The sequence below is a fragment of the Oreochromis niloticus genome, linkage group LG17, assembly GCF_001858045.2.
Source record: "Oreochromis niloticus isolate F11D_XX linkage group LG17, O_niloticus_UMD_NMBU, whole genome shotgun sequence".
Classification (NCBI taxonomy): Eukaryota; Metazoa; Chordata; class Actinopteri; order Cichliformes; family Cichlidae; genus Oreochromis; species Oreochromis niloticus.
Window position 1 is genome coordinate 33,070,124 of NC_031981.2, and position 20,738 is coordinate 33,090,861.

The 20,738-nt window shown below is 41.0% G+C and overlaps 1 protein-coding gene across 3 annotated transcripts in view; it reads right to left on the reverse strand.

Moving 5' to 3' along the window:
* Window positions 1-10,667: 10,667 nt before the first annotated feature.
* The window catches only part of dmrt2b (doublesex and mab-3 related transcription factor 2b), a 65,076-nt gene continuing 55,005 nt past the window's right edge, over window positions 10,668-20,738 (reverse strand). Inside the window, 3 exon segments of one of the 3 annotated variants that reach the window (NM_001279473.1) lie at window positions 10,668-11,896; window positions 12,687-12,789; window positions 13,868-14,794. In NM_001279473.1, coding sequence (NP_001266402.1) covers window positions 11,046-11,896; window positions 12,687-12,789; window positions 13,868-14,245 — 1,332 coding nt within the window. In that variant the 5' untranslated portion in view covers window positions 14,246-14,794 and the 3' untranslated portion in view covers window positions 10,668-11,045. 3 annotated transcript variants of the gene reach the window in all.

Genomic DNA, 20,738 nt, shown 5'->3' on the forward strand with positions numbered 1-20,738 from the left:
TTTACTTTTGCTCTATAGAGAGCATCTTAACATATTACATTTTATTTTACTAACTCAGCTGCACTGCAGCTGACCAGGAGGCCCTCCAGCATGTAGACTCCAGTGCTCAGAAGATCACTGGGAGTCAGCACTGGGGGAAATCTACAACACCACCAGCATCTGTGATTGCAGTTGTAATTGCAGCCTTGCTACCTCATGGCTGGGTTGAAGCCTGTTATTACGTGATCTTTCTGAAACATTAGCGTGTCAGTCATTTAAGCTAATCTTTGTCTCAGTGACAAAGCCCTCTAAGCAATGGAGGGAATCAGAGTGTACGTAGGAATGAGGTCAGGGAGGATGGATGGGTCAGGAAAAGGTCAGACTTTAACAGGAGAAACCGGCATCTCTTCTTCTGGTTCAAACCAAAGTCAGTTTGTACGTTTTTAAGTTTAGGTCTTCTAACCTTAAAAAGCACTCAGTCAAACCTAGGCCATGATGTTTCACTGTCTTTGTACCTTCTACAATAGCTGTGTCACATGACAAATATAATATAAAAATGATGAGCTACACTGTCACACCAAATTGTTGCGAATAAGCTTGGATCGTTTCACACACTGCAGGAACAAATTATCTACCTGGTTGTTTTGGTAGCAGCTGTTAGAGTTTATTACATCGACATAGTATTTGTTGCTTCCAGCTATTCTCAGTTATTTGATTGTAATTGTTAATGTAGTTTTGGTTGTAGTAAAACACCAAATAGATTTGTGAGCATCCCAGAAAGCTGAAAATACATCACTAATCTCACAGACTGTTGTCTTGTTCACTCTTACATTGTTCTTGTGTTTTGTTCCCTTTTTATTGTTTTCCTGCTGCAGTGTTGGGAGAAAAACAATCTTTGTGGGAAAGTAAAGATTGGAACTAAATTGCCTTAAAGAATTTGGAAAATGAAACTGTTCTTCTCTCTTTTCCGGCACTATGCTTTTTTTGTGTTTCTGTGCTTCAGGGATTCCCTCTCCTCCTACATGCAGCACGTAGATACACACAGCTTTGGGCGTATGCTTTTACCCTTCTGTATCGCTAATCTCTATTGGGCCCCCCCGTGGCTGTTTCCACCATTTCCCTCCAGCTAATGTTTTGTCATCTGAAGCAGTGATATCATGTGAATTAGCCAGTGGCGGAGATTGCCTTGTGGTGGTGATTCATCACCTGTTTGGCAGAGGTGACTGAATGAGCAGTCACTTGTGTGACGTGCAGAGCGAGCATCTGGCATAAGGGGTTAATTGAGGGCGATTAAGGTGATTAATAGCTTTGTTTGAAGTGAAAACACAAGACAGACTAGCTTGTGTTACAGAGCAAATATTTTGGGGAAAAAAATCCATCAGTGGCAAGAGTGTAGCCTGGCTGGAGAAGGTAGCAGTCAAGTGTGTGTGCTACACCTAGGATATTTAGGCGCTCAACTTAATGGGAATATTTTTTTTAAAAGACAGTGCGCATTTGTGTGAGTGTTGGATTTGGGAGCTGGCTGTGTGTAGAAGGAAATTGAGACATAGGGTTGTGTGTGATCACTGCTAGGGAAAGAGCAATATTGACATAGAGCTGGCTGTTAAAAAAGAGAGAAAAAGAGTGCTGTTTCGTTCCTATTATTGTCTTACAAGAGTTTTGTGTGTGAGCATGAGTGAGTGTTAGAAGGAGAAAGAGAGCGAGTAACTTCAGAGAGACTCAATAACAAGACAGCATGACAGCAGTCATGCTCCCATATCCATGCAAGCATGCTCAACAACACTTTATCTGCGCTGTGGTTGTGGAAATCTAAAATTTCTCCTCCACAGATGCTGCTCTCCCTCACCCCTAACACACCACCACCTTGAAAAATCTTGTTACTCTGAAACAGGAGGCAATTCCGCTCAAGTGGATTGAGAGATGGCTGCATTTTCCTCAGGCGTTGAGGTTTTGGAGAGGCAGAGATCCAGCATCAAACCACACACATCATGGTGAATCCCACTCATTTTGTTTCACAGCAGTGTTGGTTTGCTCCTGTGATTTAAGATTTTGTTGGAAAGACAGAAACCTGTCAGACAGGATTTTTTTCCCCAAGATTTCTTTTACTAGCTGTGTGCAGGTCATGAAATACTTGTAGCTCCAACCTTGGGGTCAGTTACAAAGCTAAATCAGTTATAACAACAAGACAAGGTATTGTGGTCTAATAATTACTAATCTGAAGAGGAACGAATAAATTTGGCCTTTACTTGAGCCATTTTTTATTCCACCTTACTTCCTCTTTTCTGTGGTCACAACAAAAATACCTGATTTAAGGTCCGAATAGTGCAAAATCAATTCCAGTCCTCCAGTTTATGAAACGAACTTTTAAAAAATATGAAGAAGCCAAGCAATGAACTGTGGTGACCACTGCTCGGACACCATTATGGCTATTTTTTAAAATTTGGAAGTCTCCTTAGGAGATATTCTGCAAGGCTGTGTACTGCTAGTTATTTTTTGTAGGTTGGTAGTCTTACAATTATCAGGACAAAACTCATCTGTACATCTACTATGAGATGAGATGAGGACTCTGAAGGTTACACATCGGACCAACAAGACTATGAATGACCATGCTATTAGCCACCTATGATGGACTTTTGGGATCTTTTCCTAAGCAACTACTCAGACCTTGACCCGTGTGACCTTACCAAGTCACGTAATGGCACAGTGATGAGGTATCTCAGAAAGGCTTCACACCTTCAATCTAAAGACCCACACTTTGATTTACACCTTGGCTCAGGTGACCTTTAAAGACTCAAAGGTCAACAACTCTAAGCACTATCTCCAAGGTGATGCCTGTGTCTCCCAATCAGTGCTTTAGACCTGAAGAAGCCTCATAAGAGGCTTCATGAAGTCTAGTTGACTTTAACTCAAATGCTTAAGAGTACTCTTTATGATGTATGTGATGAGTGTCTGAAAATTTGTGTGTTAAATAAGTTTTGAAATTAAAAGTTTCTTTGACCTCTTTGCATTCCCAGCACATAAGCTGCTGCATTTGGAATGAGCTGTAACTGCAGAATGGTTTATTAGTTGTTGTATAACATGTTTGTTCTCAGGTTGTTTTTTTTAGCGTGAAGCATCCCATTTCTCTTATTTAAATATTTAATATTTAACCTTTGAAGCCTAGGTTTATGGGAGAGTTTCGTTCCTGAATTCTGAACGTATTCCACCTGTTTGCTTCTTGGAAGTTCTTTATACACTGAGACACTTAGATCCATGATTCATAACATCATGTTGGTTCAAAGTCAGCAGTCCACTGGACCCGAGAGAGATGCAAATTAGATTGCAATAGACATCAGCTGAGCTTATCAATCCTCCATCAGCCCCCATTACCGTGTCATACACTGCTCAAAAAATTAAAGGAACTCTTTGAAACCACATCAGATCTCAGTGTGGGAGAAAAATCGTGCTGGATGCTTGTACGCATGCCTGACAATATCAGGGAACCGGAGAATTTTTTATAAATGTACCATGACTGGCCGGGAGGGAGCGAGGGCAATAGTTCTGGGATCTGTCATGGTTGTATTTCTAAGGAGGATGCACCATCTGGATTCAGGGAAATGTTTCATTTCAAAACAAAAAAACATTTTCGAACCAGTCGTGAGGGAACTGAGCAAGGAGACAGACACAGTGGCATCTACTCCACCACCAGTCAAAACACCAACTTGAAATAGACACTTTGTTCCCCGTAAATGGTTTTAACACGTGCGCCGCTGACACTCGAGATGTTTAATAACATCTTTTTACTGACCCTATTTATACTGTAAACGCTATTAAAGTCAATTGCATGTCATCCTCTTTCCTCTCTGTGTTTTTAATACCTCAGACACTTGCATGGTCGAGGGGTCCATCTCTGAGCATAATCTGTTTTGACTAAAAGGGAAAGTAAAATGCTTTAAAACATGTTGCTGATCTTGGCAGGTTGTCGTGGGTTATAGCGAGCCGCAGGGTTCCTGCTATCACGCCATCTTAACTTGACACTTTTCCTTGAACAGTTGCCACTCCCTCCCAGCGATCTGCCTGTGCCAGCTGTTATTCTTAAAGGTCCGTGAACCTCACATCAAAACACAGTTTTATATGTCATTAAACTCCACTGTCCTTCCCTTATAGGCCTCAGGGATAATCAATCACTTGTTAAAGAGTGCCAATATGTTAGCATAAGGAGGGGGTACAGATCAGGACACGAATAACATCAGGGTGGATTGGATTACCGGGAGTCAGAATGTGGTCAGTGGAATTGTTTAAGTTTGGGTTTGCAGAATTTTCTATAGAATAAAACCCGAAGCAAGCTGGATAAACACTGCTTTAATGAAGGGGGGGCATTTTGAGCTGTTTTTGCATGATGTTATTGCTGCCACCCTCGGTCTATAAAGTTCCTGAACTTGCCTGGCATGTGCTGGTTTTATATTATAAAGGTAAGAGCACTGAGGCGGAGGTACAGACCTGCAAAGGTTAAGCTAAAGCTGAGTGGAGCTGATCACAGCTAGAAGGTTTTTGGAAACCTGCATTACAATGTATTTATATGCTAAACATTCATATCTGATGAAAGAGATTATGGCGCTATTCCCCTTTTCCCCTTCGCTCTGTTTGGGTTCACTTCTCTAAAAAGTACCTCATTCTGTGTACCGCGGGCAGGAAAGGGATGAGCAATGATAAGCAGGGAAAAAGCATATTAATGAGAAGGAAAGGGGTAAAAGGGATTAAGCAACATCGTTCAGTAGCATCCAACTTATAAAACCCATCCTGGGCATGCTGCAATATTGTGGCTCAATAAATGATTCATTAAACAGCAGGAAGTTGTTGACAAATGCTTAAAGTTGCATAATTTTCACTATAATTTTGATGTTATGCTTACACAGGATTGCAAGCTTGTTGCAGGCTGTTGTTTCAGTTTTTCCTTCAGTGTTTTAATGCTCTTTGGAGGCTGAGACAGCTAGTGAGAGAGCGAGAGAGAGAGAGGTGAGAGAAAGTGTGGTCTTGTGGTCTCCTTCGGTTTCTAATATTGCAGAGGTAGTTCTTCAGGAGCCAAGCTGCACCATGTGATGGTAACTGGATCGCCACACAGCTGCAGCCACGGGCACCCTCGGTCGTCCCCAAGGCCGCTGGAATAGCGACAGGGCCGCTACGCACACACACACGCATATACGAGCACACAAATACTGTACACACACACACATCACTGGATGGAAAATCCCAAATACTACAGGATGGGGGTAAGTGGGGAGAGAACTCTACACTGCCTGTTTCAAAGATGTTTTTAAAGCTGTGAAATTTCTAGTCCAACCACAGCAGACTCAGTTACACACAGAGCTGTCTTTTAAGCTGAGAGCCTGTATGTTTGTTCTTCTGTTAAATGAAGGGTGGCGGTGGTCAGACGGGAACCCAACTATGTTCAATTAGGAATGTCTGTGTCACAGGGCAGACCAGACTCTTGTTTGCTATTAAAGCCTTGTTGTTTCTGTCTTCCGATGACAGAATTTATGGAGAATTTGCTACCTTAAAGTACCATGAAAAGTTAAAAACAGACCACTTTCACCTGTGACTGAATTGTCTGATCCTGATAAATCTGCTGAAGCAGAACAAACATAGGCTTGAGTATCACAATCACACAAAGCAATGATATCTGTTTTTTTTGGTAATACTTTATTATATGGTCCGCAAGCAATGGTGCAATTCCCCATATATTAAATGGAATTCTATTTTATTTGAAATCTAAATGCATTTACCTACAAATACCTAAATACTGGTACACTAGAATAGGTTTTTACAGGATACAAAGGACGCAGTGTGCAATTTCATGAAAGTTTTGCAAACTTACATCTAAAATACGATGTATTCTTCAGTTTGCAAGATGTAATATGGAGTGGATTCATCTTAACACATCCACTCGCACATCTATATAACATTCATGTGTGCATGATGGATTTTCTATTACTCCCTTGTCCTTTCATTTTACCAACATAAATGTGCTGTCACTTATCAACCTAAAAAAGAATAAATATGAAACTTTGCTATGTGATCTTACAGTGATAGAGCCAACTTATATTTATTCTTTCACAGTCACTGTTCAAGCATATTTTTTAAAAGGGGTGTACAGGAGTGTCTCTTTCCTGTAAGTTAGGCGAGGTTAGCCCACTCCATAATGAAAATACAGTGTACTTACAATGGAAGATGGGGAAATATTGTTTGTTTTTCCTCAGAATTACCAAGAAATTATGCAGTATTTAAAATTATTTAGAGTATAATTGTGTCTCCTTTCCTTTAAATCCCCCAGTACTACTACAGAGTATTAATGAATTTCTTATGCTTTTATGTAACTATTTCTGTTCCTGTAAAATACATGAAGTTATGCTATAATTAGAAATACTCATGCACTACCTAAGCTTACTTATGAATTGCCAAGAATTGCCTAAATATACTTACAGTATAAGCATTTTTTTGTTTCCTCTAAAAACCTGGCTTCTTACCCCCCTTTTTTCTGGGAGGGCGAGTAAAGTTGTCCTTCATTTAAAAGTAAGGACTGCAGTGCACAGAATGGGTCTGTGCAGACAGAGTTAGGCAGGCTGTCTGGTGATCTATTGATCTTGTCTTGTTTTTCTGTTTTTACCATCTATCCCTCATAAGGTATTTCATGTCATGTCTTGAACTGATACTTGCAGAGATCATATATCTTCTTACTATGATCCAGACTTAAAAAAAATAAACTCTGTAGATCAAACAACAAAACACAAAGATCTCAGTTATCTTGGTCAAATTTAGAAAATCCTCTATGACTGATTCCTGGCATGGTTCTCTAACATCTAAAGAAATTACTCAAGCGGCCACTGTGATTGAAATGCAACACTAAGCTTTTTAGTCAAAGAGGTGAAGGCACACCTTTCTACCATTTGGGTTCAGTTGTGCTTTAGAAACAGTCAAACAGCAGACTGTTGTATTTTTAGTGGTCTCTGTAAAGCATCAAAATCACTGTGAGCTGATTCATGCAGTGTAGCACGGTAGATGCTTTCATTACTGGTCGGTATCTACAAATCATTGCAAGACTGCTGCACCTCTGTCTGTAACACACGCAGCACACACACACACTTACACAGATACACACAAGTAAGCAACGAAACCCTACACCAGTATCTCTGAGTCAGGCTTGGCTACCAAACACCAGAGAGCATGCAGGGCTGTTGCAGGGCAGGGTAGGAGAGGAACAAATCCAAAGTGCAAGTTGGCAGACAGATCAAACGCGCTGCCCTGAACCATGATACTCAATGTTGCATTCTACTTGTTAAAAATAAATGGAGGGAATGCAGACTGGAATGTAATGATAACATTAATCAGAACACTAAATATAGTGTCTTGGAGATATACAAACACATAAAACATACAGGAAATTTGAGTTTTTGTATTGAGAAAAAGGGCACTTTCTTCTCTGCCCAGAGCTGTGGATTGTGTGCCGGACATGAAGGATTATAATAAGTATAACACTGTTTTTTAATTTTATTTTATACATTTTTTGTTTTTAATGAACAAGGTTTATGTTTGTAGAACACTCAGAAGTAATAAAACAATAAAACTTGAGTCATAAAGAATTAAATAAACCCAAAACACCGATCTTAGCTCTAAGCTCCTATTATTATTTGTAGTAGTAGTATTATCCAGGCTCTTGGCAAGATGTGGAAATCTGTCATCTTAGTGGTTTTTGGATGGGTAAACATTCAGATAGCAGTTTTGTTTCAGTGAAATATGTTTGAAATTTAGTATTTGTTATCCAAATATACTCAATTTTATACCTGAGTTTTCACACCTCGTCAAATGAATTTATTTTTTACAGGCCAACAAGATGACTACTAAAGACCCTGTGAGTAGAAATGCTGTTTATTTCTATTCAGACCGAAGGATGTTCACCAACCTGAAGAGTACTTTCCCCTGCCCTCACATCTTATAACGACACCATTAAATTCAGATTGTATCTCTTTTAGAAGTGCCAGGGGTAATGACCTTGCCGGGCCAAGACATATGCTCTTAGCCCACTCTCGTTCTGTAATGAGGGGAGCTGGCAGGACGATCAAAGGCTTTCCACTGAACCCTGATACTAAATGTTGCTGATGATCTGTCCAAGGGGGGAGCTAACCGGTCATACCAAACAAGCAGAGAGTTCAGGCTGTGTCAGTCAGGTCTTAACGTGAGGCTGGAGTGTAGCTATTAAAAACATAATCATAACAATCCCTTGATGAGAATTTACCTTCTTTGCACGTCTACCTGTGTACACACCTGGCATAAACACGGAAAGGTGGGAAAGTAAATGAAGGCAATTGGGGAAAAAGATCATTTTGATAGTACTGTACAGTAAACTTGTAGTGTGATGGCTTTGTCCTAGTAAAGGAATAGGCCTATGCTGGTGTAGGTACAGACTGCAATTTCTTGGTTATACATTGAATTTTTTTTTATTTATTTATTTTTTTAAAGAACCTTCAAGGATGAAAAATAGATCGAAGGTGAACTGGTTTGTTTTTGAATGCATGTAAAACTGGAGATTGCTCTTTGTCACGTCTCAATTAGCTCCTTCTGGCTCATGGATTAAAGTGTCTGCAACGTTTGCTTTTCCTACTGCTGCTAATGATGCAGTCTGTAAGATGACAATATAAATATCAGACTTACAGGAAATGCCAAAGCTAATCTTTTCTACCCTGAACTGAATGAAATTGATCTGGCTGAAATGGAAATTGGACACAACGCAAGACTGAACCGCAAGAGTGCAAGAGGTGGCCGACCAAAGCGGAGGGCAGGAGTTAAGGAGAGGGGTTGAGAAGACTCGAAAACGTGTTTTAACCTGTTGGAATGACTTTGTCAGCAAACTGGCCTGATACCACAGACCACCCCCCACCTCCCCAACTTACACACACACACATTCTTTCTTCATTTTTCCTGGATGTGGTCAATCATAATTCAAATTCAGATTTATCACACCACAGAGCAGTTTCTTTGCCTCCGTCATCTAATGTTTTTCTCATCAGACTTTTAATTTTCTGTTTTATTTTTATTTATTGATGCATCTTAATATGTGTTTTTGTATTTTATTGCTGTCTTTTAACTGTTGTACTTTGTTAAACTTCCCTAGATTTAAAGTTGGATTGGATTGCATTAAATTAATTTGGGTCCAGAGAATGCTTGAATACTTGAATCTTATTTATAAATAATACTGAGAGGGGGCTTAAGTTTTAACATGTATTTGTCCAGCAATATGATGTCTTCACCAGCATCAGTTTTCAGCCCATGAAGTGACCTCCAATGCAGAAGTGTATTTTAAATGCAGTGCAACCCGTTCAGTCTTCTGCTTCTGGATGGATTTTTTGGAGGGAGGTGCAATATCATATCCACAGAGCACAGATTATAATTAAGGCTAATCTGTTTTTCCACAGTCCTAACAAGAACTTTGGAGAGTGATTGACATTTCAGAGAACTCGCTGCCTATTAAGCTGACACAAAGCTTGGCTACAGGGACACTGCAAAAACGAAAGGAAGCGGATAAATGAACTTTTTTCCTCCAGGTGAAGAGAAGCTGATTTAGATCATTTGTGTTATTCTTCACAGAAGTCATTATCAGCTCTCGGTGACTGATGCGTATCTTTTGTGAAATTGGCCATTTGTGTTCCCTGGAAAAGAACGGGTTTTAATTTTTGTTAAAAAAAAAATGACACAGATAGCGCGCAATAAAACAGGACGCCCCACCTTCTGCGACTGCATGCTCAACATCTCATCTTCTTTTTCCCCCTTTTTTGTGCCAATCTCCCTTCCCTGTCTGTCTGTGAAAAGACACGGGGGAGAGAGGCACTCCGATATGCTGGTAGACTCTCGCAAACAAAGCCTCTGCGCTATCACCTCTGTGTTGACGCCACAAGGTCCCGAGTTGTCAAAAGTATCTGACCTCCATCTCTGCGAGATTACAGAGCAGAACAAAAAAACTGGAGAAGAGAAAGAAGTAAAAACCGGATATAGATCAAATGCGTGTTCAAACAAACTCGGCTGGCGTCAGGCTCAGCATACAATAAAGAACAATGTCGCCTAGGCAACACTGGCAGCCTCCCAGTCAACCTTTTGGTGAGCATTTCCCATATCCCCTCAGTCTGCTGGTGTGATGAAATGATACTGTGTGAAATATTGAACCGCGTGCTGTGTGATCAATATTTATACAGTCATAATGTCAGAGTGGCAACATGTATTCAGTCTGAAGAACAGCAAAGCTTATCAAATGCTGATAAATATTTAAAGCATAGTGCATTTATTCCTTGGTAAAAAAAGAAAAAAAAAGGGGGGGGGGAGTAGATAAATGTTAAGCTGTTTATGAAAGTCTTTGTGCTTTAACTGTCTCTTTGACAAACAACCAGCTTCATCTAGTGCTCCTTTCTTTGTCATTTTTAGGTGTGAGCTATTTCTGAGCAGCAGCACCTTGTTTAGACCCTAAACAGCCCTGTGAGAGCAGCACAGAAATCAGCCAGGGACATCTGCACTGCGAGTTAAAAATCAGAGCATCGAGTAAGGAATGGGCACAAGTTCAACAAGCACTTGACTTTTTCATTGACTTTGTTTTATGTCTGTATTCCGTATTTCTTCTGAGGATAAAGACAATAAAGCGTGACTGAAGAAAGAGAGTCCAGACAGAGTGGTTCAGTAGATTTTTATGGCACTACTGACATGGGATGATAAAAAAGAAAACACTTTTTCAAAGTATGCATGGTGCAAGATGTGATTAGCCCAGAATGTAAATACAAATATGGTATTGTAGCACATATACATATCTTTTAGCATTATTTTTTCAATAGATAAAATATAGTAAAATACCTTTTCATGGAAATAAAAAATACAAACACTGTGATTTTACTCTATAGAAATAGCTTTTAAAAAATCTTTCACTTTTGGCACTTTACAGAATAGCTTTTCCAAACCTGTACCACAAAATCCGTTTTTGTAATTATATTCAGACAGTTCGGGTTGGATTGTGCATAATAAAGTATGCACTATACTTTGCTTGCAGTTGTCTGTCAGGCCCTCAGCAAAGCCTCTACAGAAAAAGGTAATGGCCTCACAGCCGGAGTCCTGATTGAGCCGCCGTGAGGGCTCTTAACAGAGTCGGCATGAGGAGCTGCCTGGTCGGCAGGAGTGTCTGAGCTCCAGCTCTTAGCCGTCAAAGGTCTGGGATCAAAAGTCCTGCTGGGTGCGCTGATGTCTGGCTGACCCAGGACACCCTGATCTGATGCAGAAATAGCAAGTGTGACTGTTGAAGAGCCATTTGAGTCCATTATTTCTGCTCGTTTTGAAGGGGATTTGACAGGAATAGCACATGACATGGCCTTGCCATCATTTCGGAGTCTTTGTATGGATGTCGAAGGAATGACCTCTGCTTGTTTTGTCTTCTCGCTGTCTTTCCATCCATTCTGCACCTCCTTCTCCTGTCTGCTTTGCTGGGAGCTCTGACATAACAAGAAGTCATTATAGTCATTTCCTGTGGAGTACCTGCTCTTCAGGGGAAAGAACTGATAAAGCTGGAAGTCACACTCATAAAAGGGCTTGTATTTGCACAGGGGCACATAGCTAGATTGCCCTTCAGTCGTGGGATCCTTGCTGGGAGGGCAGCAGTGGAGACCAGGGGAGATGGGCAAGGGTGGAGGGTGAAGCATGGGGAGGAGGGCCGAGGGGGGGAAAAGGTCACTCTGCAGCTCCCTCTGTCTCAGTTCATGCTCCAGCATCACATTCTCCAGCTCTTTGTCTGCAAACGCTCGTCTCTTCCTCATCCGGGCGCTGATGGAGGGGCACATAAAGTGTGTTTGGTCACGTTGCGTCTGCTTCGACCAGCAAGGGGTGTCGTCCTCTGGAGGCACAGCAGGTTTGATCCCTGAACGTGGGAGCAAAGCCACATGTTGCCGTTACACATTTGTTTATGCAGTCAATTTATGGATAATGATATTGTTCCGACCAATTAATTGCTGTTTTTACGTCTGAGCACTTAGTTGTTTATTATTTTAATAATGCAGTTGGTTAGCTGCGTCACTGTTGCTTTACTGAGAGCACAGGGAAGACAGAGAGGGCTATAAAGAAGACAAAGCCTCCAGCAGGTCTTGACTGCAAGCCAGCAGGTAATAATGCACACAGTGTATTACAATAATGGCCTGTTGTTATGAAATAGTGAAGTCTCGATGATGGGGGGGTTTGTTTGGATAAATGAAGTGTGTCTAGTCCAACCAAAAGGAATACCCGTGGCACACTGACTACAGCAGGACCTGCAAATGCTGATGCAATTACACGTTTCTATACAGGGGCTGCAAATGTCACTGAGAAGGTCACTGTCACCATTTGGGGACAAACATACATTTATTTGGGGAAAAAAAGCTGTGTTTCCCACAATACCAGTTAGAGTTAAAATTGAGTTTCTACTGGTTAAAGCTGGGGGAAACCTACAGGGAAACTATGTCTGCACAATTTTATTTCTCTTCCAGCTTTGACGCCATGGAGTAGGTGAATGATCATGTGCTCCATGGAAAGCTTAATTTATGATGTTGCATGAACTTAAATACCATTAAATCAAAAGCAGAAGTTGTCTACACGTAAAGATTCATTCATGTACAGAACATGAAAATCTGGGAATAAAGCGAGACACGATTAAGGAGACGCTAATTAAACTTTACCCTGCAGGATGCTCTTGGCCACGATGCTCGACTCGGTCGCTCTGGTGTAACACTGATATGCCGTTCTGCGCAGTGGAGCTGCACACCTGACCCCCTTCTTGCCCTGAGAGAAACATGTGAACAGGAATAAGACATTTGGACATAATTATCTTACAGTCAGACATTTAGAAGGTAATTAAAGGAAAACAGTACATGATGTAAGAGCCAAAGAGAATCTCTGGGATTAAGACAGAGACAGAGAGAATTTGTCCTTTTAACTCCAGCATTGCTGCTATTAGGATTGCTGACTATGTGGAATTGGTATGCTATTTTGCGTAGAGAAGCACCCAAGTACCCAGTTGTATCTATAGCTGCTATTTATAAAATCCATTATTATACGATATGTATATAATTAGTTTAAATCCTTTTTTTAAAAAAAAAAGAGGATTTAGAATTTTGTCTTCAGTAATAACATCAACGTAATTTTTCCTATAAATGCCAAATTAGCAAAGTAAGAGGCACTCATTATTCTAAGGGATGTTATCATTATTGTTATTATTATTATTGTCTAATTTGCTTCTTTTCATTTCTGTGCTTTTCTTTTTATTTGTGATATAACCCACTGAGCTGGTTTCTTATATTCCTTTTCTATCATGAGCACTTGACGCTCTCTCTTTAAAGCTCAAACCACTCATTAAAATTAGAACAAAACAGGGCTTCAATGTTTAACATTTGAGCATATAAATGCTGTTACATGAAAACAATGCAAGTATTTAAAATATAAAAGATATAGTTCTGCACGTTCATCGAGATTTTAAAAAGTTGTCCCTTGCTCGATATATAATTATTGTATCGACTGAACAGTAGTACTATCTGTACAACACAGACTGTGAACAGATTTTTTTTCTAAACGACCTAATAAAATGTATTATATTCCCTTTGTGTCGCTATAGGAACAGATACAGGGACGACTATCCAAAGGTGATATTAAAACGTGTTGTCACCCTCACTGCCTCAGGCTCATCCTCAGCTTTTCTAGTCCAGACGATCGGAATCAACTTTTGCTTCCTACTGATTTTGCCCTTTCATCAACCATGGCATGCGTACTTGCTCCATAATAATCATCTATAGGATGCCATGGATACGTTTTTGTTTGTTTGTTTGTTTTTGGTTGCCTCTGCTATCTTTCTTCTTTCACTGACCTGCCCCTGTGCTCGTCTCACCTCCGCAGCCTGCTGCCGTCTGAGAGCGACCTGCGCTGCCATGACGCGCTGGCGCTCCACCACCAGCAGGCAGCAGGCGCAGCGGCAGTCCCTCCAGCGGCAAAACCGTTTGTGGCCTTTCAGACAAGAAACGACGCCGTGGTTTCGACAGCGGGCGCATTTTGGACTGCGAGTCATCTTGCGTGGCTTCATCTGGGGCTGCTGCTGCTGTCCCTCCGGGAACAGAACCACTTTATTTTCTCCTCCGTCCCGGGGACATCCGGGAGGACTTGTCACATCAAAAACTTCTTCAGATTTTAGTTCCTCAAGTTTTACTGTGGTCTCCGGCTGCAGGCCTCCTCCCAGCTGAGCGGACATCTATGACTAATACTGAGGGAATTCCGCTGTGAATCTGCTTTCCTGGTGCTTGACTGAGTTAACCTTTACACAAATGGTTAAACAGGATTCTCGAGGCACAATACAATGCAGCTCAGTTTCAACAGGAGGGTGTTTAAATAGAATTCTTCCAATATATATATATATATATATATATATATGTAACACTTCAATCAGGAGAATTATACGTAAACAGAAACAGAACAGCTCCTTCCTAAATGAGCAAAAAAATAAATAAAAAAAATAGAGGCCCCTGGTTTGGAGTGGCTGTGCGCAAAGCTTTACAGAAAACTCATTCCTACAGCACCAACGCATGCCCGAGGTGTCCTGCACCAACCCTGCTGCTACTGCCGCATGACACTGTTTTCGGGGTGGAAACTTTACAGCCTACCGCCAGACGTTTGAAATGTTAAGCCTTTGCTCAGCTGCTCTCTGACGCCGTTTCCAAGAAGAAGCAGACAGGAGACCGGGCCACAATGCCGAGCTCCTGGCGCGGGACTCATCCGCAAAGATTTCGGGGAAGCCCAATCTACAGCAAAAGCGTTTCCCTCTCCCTATAAACGCCTATACCTGCCCTGCCCTGCCCACCTTCCAAGCTGTTCTCATCTTTCAAGAGAGAGATTTTGGCAACTTGCCTGACCATCTTGAGCATCTTGCCGCTCGGCGCAAGATCTCAGTTTTTTATGCTAAAAAATGTGTTTTTTAGCATAAATGTCCAACGCCTTTCAGTAGTAAATTCTAACATATAGGTGGGTTAGGTGGTGGATTTAATATAAAATATACAATAAGGTCACGTGCAGTTAGTGGTGCATGTGGGAGCTGTTATATTTTTATCAGGCTTCTACAATATGGGCTAATTGCGCACGCGCCTCCGGGAGAGTAGGCTGAGAGAGTGAAACAAGAAGACATTTTCATATTACCAAGTAGTCATCTTCATACTCATATTTATTAATAAAACGTTAAATAATTCAATGATTTAATGGTTCTCTTGATGTTAGGCTCATTTACCATTTCTGAGTCTAAATCGGAATAATCTAAAATGAAAAAAAATTTAAATGCAAAAATATTCCCTCTCAGTAAGGGTTGAGTAAATGTGTAGATAAGTGTTTTAACATTGGTTTAACGAGGGGAAATTAATCTCTTTGTCATATCTTTGAGAATTAATATGGTTTCGTATATTTTATTATAATGTCAACATCAGTAAATGCTGTTGCATTTGCCAATGAGTTGTCACGAATAGTGCATGTTTTTGCAGATTTAAATGAAAGCTGGTGCGCCTCCTTCCTCTAATTCAGCGCTCAGTTTGAAAAGAGCTCCTTGTCTGCATGGGCACCACACACTCTGCTAAAATGCTATGAAAAGCCTGCTCCCTACTGGAGGCGCTTTGTAATTACACCCGGGGCAATTTTGGACTTTCTTGGTCATTTGACATCTTTGTTATCTCTGCATCATCTGACTGGACTACCTCAGGTGGCTGTAAGCATCTACAAGTGTAGCTCCTGACGACTGCTTGTCAGTTTTATCATCATACTTAATGATAATTTACTTATAATGACAATTCTTAAAATCTCTTAAAAATCTCTCTCTCTCAGATAGATAGATAGATAGATAGATAGATAGATAGATTTATAGATTTATAGATAGATTTTTTTTCCATGCCATGTCTTAGTCTCAGGGTCTCAGATGGGAAAGGGCCAGTCATCTTTGGTCTTGATCCTAGATTTAGACAAAGCCAGACGTGCTCAGTCAGGAGATTGTAGTTGTGAGCTCATAAAGGGCCAAAAGATCAGATGGTAAAGCTTTTGGTAAGAGCCACCTGAGCCCAACATAGGAAAAGTGAATATTTAATAACAGACATGTAGGACAGCAGCAGACATTGTGATGATCTAACATTTTGTCGTGTCAATAAGCACCAATCTGGAGCTCTGCCACAGTGGACAAATGTGTTACAGTAAGTCATAAATGTATTTTTCAGTCCATCAGCACCTTTTAAAAGACATGTTGTTCCCAAAATAGTGAAATATTTGACAATATTTGACATTTGACTATGCACAATAGATCAATAAGCAATAAATCACTTTAAATTTATTAAAAAACAAAAATATAAGATGTACATGAGTCACAGCTTTTACCATGACACTCAAAATTGAGCTCAGGTGCATCCTATTTCCACCGATCACTTTACAGATGTTTTTACAACTTGACTGAAATTCACCTGTGATAAAATCAGTTTACTGGAGATGGTTTGGAAAGCCACACAGCTGTCTTTATAAGTCCCATAGTTGACAGTGCATGTCAGAGCCCAAACCAAGCCATAAAATCCAAGGAATGGTCTGCAGATTTCCAAGCTAGCATTGTGTCAAGGCACAGATCTGGGGAAAGGTGCAGAAAAATATATGCAGCATTTTAAAGTTCCCAACAAACACAGTGACTAACCTCCATCATCTGTAAAAATGTTAGGAATCATTAGGACTTTTCCCTAGAGATGGTCAACCGACCATACTGAACAAACAGGATAGAAGGGTGACCAAGAACATGATGGTCAGCTCCAACATTGTCTGGTGGAGAGGAGAACCTTCCAGCAGGACAACCGTTTCTGCAGCGCTCGGCCAATCAGGCCTGTATGGTAGAGTGGGCAGTTAGAAGCCACTCCTCAGCAAAAAGCACATGACATCCCACCTGGAGTTTGCCAAAAGGCACCTGAAGGACTCTCTGACCATGAGAAACAAAATTCTCTGGTCTGATGAAACAAAAATTGAATTCTTTGGCCTGAATGCCACATCTCAAGGAAACAAGGCACCACACATCACCTGGCCAATGCCATCCTTACAGTGAAGCATGGTGGTGGCAGCATCTCGCTGTGGGGATGTTTTTTGGGAGCAGGAACTGAGAGACCAGTGAGGGCTGAGGGAAAGATGTATGTACAGAAACTTCCTTGATGATAACCTGCTCCAGAGCATTCTGGAACTCTGGAAAAGGGTGATCTTCCAACAGCACACAGCCAAGATAACAAAGGAGTGACTTTAAGACCACTCTGTGAATGTCCTTGAGTGGACCAGCCAGACTTGAATCTAACTGAAGATCTTTGATCATCTGAAAATGTCTGTGCACTGACGCTCCCTATCCAACCTGATGTAGCTTGAGAGATTCTGCATTGGAGAAATTGACCAAAAATAGACGTGCCAAGCTTGTATGGTTTCTGCAACTGAGCTCAGTTTTGTCATGGTCTGGGCGAGTCTGAGTAACTTTCCACAGCATCAGCTCTCCTCCTCTGGGTGGAGCCCTTCTTGCCCCTCCCCGTTCCTCAGCTGCAGGCAATTATTCTGGCAGTATTTAGGAGCAGCGCAAACAATGAGTCTTCGCCAGATTGTCTGCTAACCTCAGTTAGTTCACAGCCTCATGTTTCTGTGTATCTCTCAGTGTGCATTACTTACCTCTCTCTTCCTGCCTCCTAGTCGGTACCTGGACTCGTCATCCAAACCCTGCCATAGCCTCGCTTCTGGATTCCGTTCAGCTGCTGCTCAATCCTTTTCAGGCAAACTGCCATTCTCACCTGCCTGCCTCCCTGCGCACCCGTATAGGACTCAGGACTCGCCCGGACCTCGCCTCACCTCCACCTCCAGCTTATCTCCGCCTGCCAACACGTAAGCCATCCCAGCTTGTAAAATGGGGAAACTCTCACAACTCCTTGGACTGTTCTGATTATCCTCTCCTTCGTTTCAGTGCCCCTGGTCTGCCACAGTTTCCACCTGCCCCACTCCAGCCCTCAGCAGTTTAGTGACCTGACAGTTCCATGCTTAGCCTAAGCCCCGCACTTCACAGACACCAAGCTTTTGCACAAAGCTTAATCTTGTTTTTGTCTTGAATATTTAAGTTAAGAATTCTTGTAAATAAAAGTTTTTGTTTTCGCAAATCACTTCAAGCTTCCGGTCTTTGGTTCTGCGCATGAGTCCATTCCACTTCACGGGCCTCTGAGCCTTGACAAGTTTATAAATACTTGTGCAAATGTTATATTTCAGTTTTTTATTTTCTATAAATTTGCAAGAATTTCAAGCAAATTTTTCACTTTGTCATTAATTCAATTCAATTCAATTCAATTTTATTTATATAGCGCCAAATCACAACAAAAGTCGCCTCAAGGCGCTTTATATTATGGGCTTTTGTGTGAAAAAGTTTGAGGTAAAAAATGAATTGAATTCATTTCAGAATAAGGCTGTAAAATGATGCACTGTGGATCAAGTGAAAGGTTGTAAATAGTTTTCTGGTGCACTGTATTTGGCCATCTTCTGTTGCTCAAAAGTCCTGTCACTATCACGCCCCCAGAGCTTTTATCTGCATTATACACATCTATGTGAGATAAAAAGCACCAGCCATGGTGACCCCATGTGTATCAAAGAAAGCACACAAAGAATGAAAGGAAGGTCATATCAAAGAAAGCTGGTCCCTAGAGGCCGCAGCGCTCGGAGGAACTGCTGGTGTCCAAGTGGCTTTCACAAAAACTCCAGTAGGTTTCTTCAAAAAGAAAATAAATAAATAATTGAAAACAGTACTGTATAAATGTTTCATGTGATCTGCCACTTAATTGATAAGTCTAAGAAAAATATCAATAAAATGAGATATAATGTCAAAACAGTAAAGGGAAATACTACAATAAGCTCTTTGGTTCTTCTGAATGTTGCACAAAATTCAGCAAGTATTCTTCTGATATATTATTTTTTTTCCCGACTTCACCATCATGTGAACACACATACTAGCTGCTACACCTTTGACAAGAATGACTTGTTTTACATATCTGAAAAAGAAGGAAGAACAAAAACAGCAGCAGATATAGAATATCCCCAAAATGTGCAATTTTTTTTATATATTTGAGATGTTAGCTCTTACAGTGAGAGCTCCAGGGTCAGCAGCGGACCATATGAAGCGGATGGACAATCATTTTTTCAGCTTAAGTCACTTTGCCATCCTACTTAAAAATAAATAGACAGTGCTAGCATATTACACTCACACATAAATATAGCTGCAGTGATTAAAGTACAAAACCATACTCTTAGACTGCAGAGGCAAAGCAGGAGAGGCATTTTCTCTAGGTACAGAAGTTGATCACTGAACTGATATTTGCCTACAATATCCTCAAAACTTTTCCATTTGTTTTGCATTTTTCGAGGAGGGTCATGCTTTAAAACTAGCTGCAAACGCTGTTGAATGATCTCTTCTTAGTTTTAAAGATACACGTGGGGTACTTCCTAAAGTCTGACCTGCACAGGCCCAACTTCTCTGTGTCCTCCTCAGTCATGCTGGCTACTACGATTGCTGCAGAAGCACTAAAATACTGTGATCAGAATAAACTGAGTTCATACTGCAATGAACTACTGGCAATATGGGCATTTAAGTTTTTCATTATTAAACTGTGTCAATTAGTGTAACCTATGGTCGAAATGCATCACAATAAGCTGAGGAATCACAGTGACTTTATTGGTCAGGCCTGGACCACAGAGATCTGCCCGTAAAGTTTAATATAACATTTCAGCACAGAGATTTCTTTGAATAGAAATCTCTAAAAGCATCAAATGACACATATGAGCATGGATCATACATAATATTTGAAACATTTTGGGTTCAAAACAGGAGGAGACTGACTTCATGTTTTGAATGAAGCCAAATCTGGAGAGAAGAAGAAGAAGGATGCTGGAACAACTTGTTTAAAATCTTAGTACCATATACCGAACTCACACAATGTTATACTGTAGCACAAACCTTTTCATTTTTTTCTCTTTTTTTTCCAGGGATAAAACACAACATCATTGTATTGCTACCTCTGCTACACAAAAGCTCTACATTTTCTGGGAGATGAGAACAGACCAGAAATGGATAGATGGGTTAAAGGGCACAGTTGCTTGGTAGATAATTGGTGGGACATGCACGCTGTTGTACGGTATGTCCCTGGAAAACAGGTAAGTGCTCCCCTTATTAATACCATCAGCTCTGCTGCTGCCTGCAATGGAGTGCGCTTCTCAAAGCCCCTTGACTTTCAGAAAAATTGACTGTCATCAGCTGTGACATGGTGCTCTGGCATTCTAGTCACACATCCTCCTCCTCCGTGCACTCTCTTCAATGTCCCGCGGTTGTACTGAGAGTTGTGCTCTCCTGGTTCCATTTTCATAGCAGCGATGGAGTTTGACAGACTCCTTGGCTCCCACCATTCGACCTGCCAGCGTGTCCTCTCCCTCTATGACTGACACCCTCAATCAGCTTGTAGAGGGAATTCAAACGAAACGCGAAAGACAGACGACCTGTAAGTCGCTCTCAAGGACGAGGGGACGGCTCCGACTTTAAATAACGTGCTGAAGTTTAAAGAAAGAAAATTTTAAAAACAGAGGAGTTTGGGAGGGAAGGTGCATGCTCAAACAAAATCCTGAGCTGAATGTCAATTCACTTCAAAGAACAAAATAAAAAAAGACACTGGGCTATGTTTCAC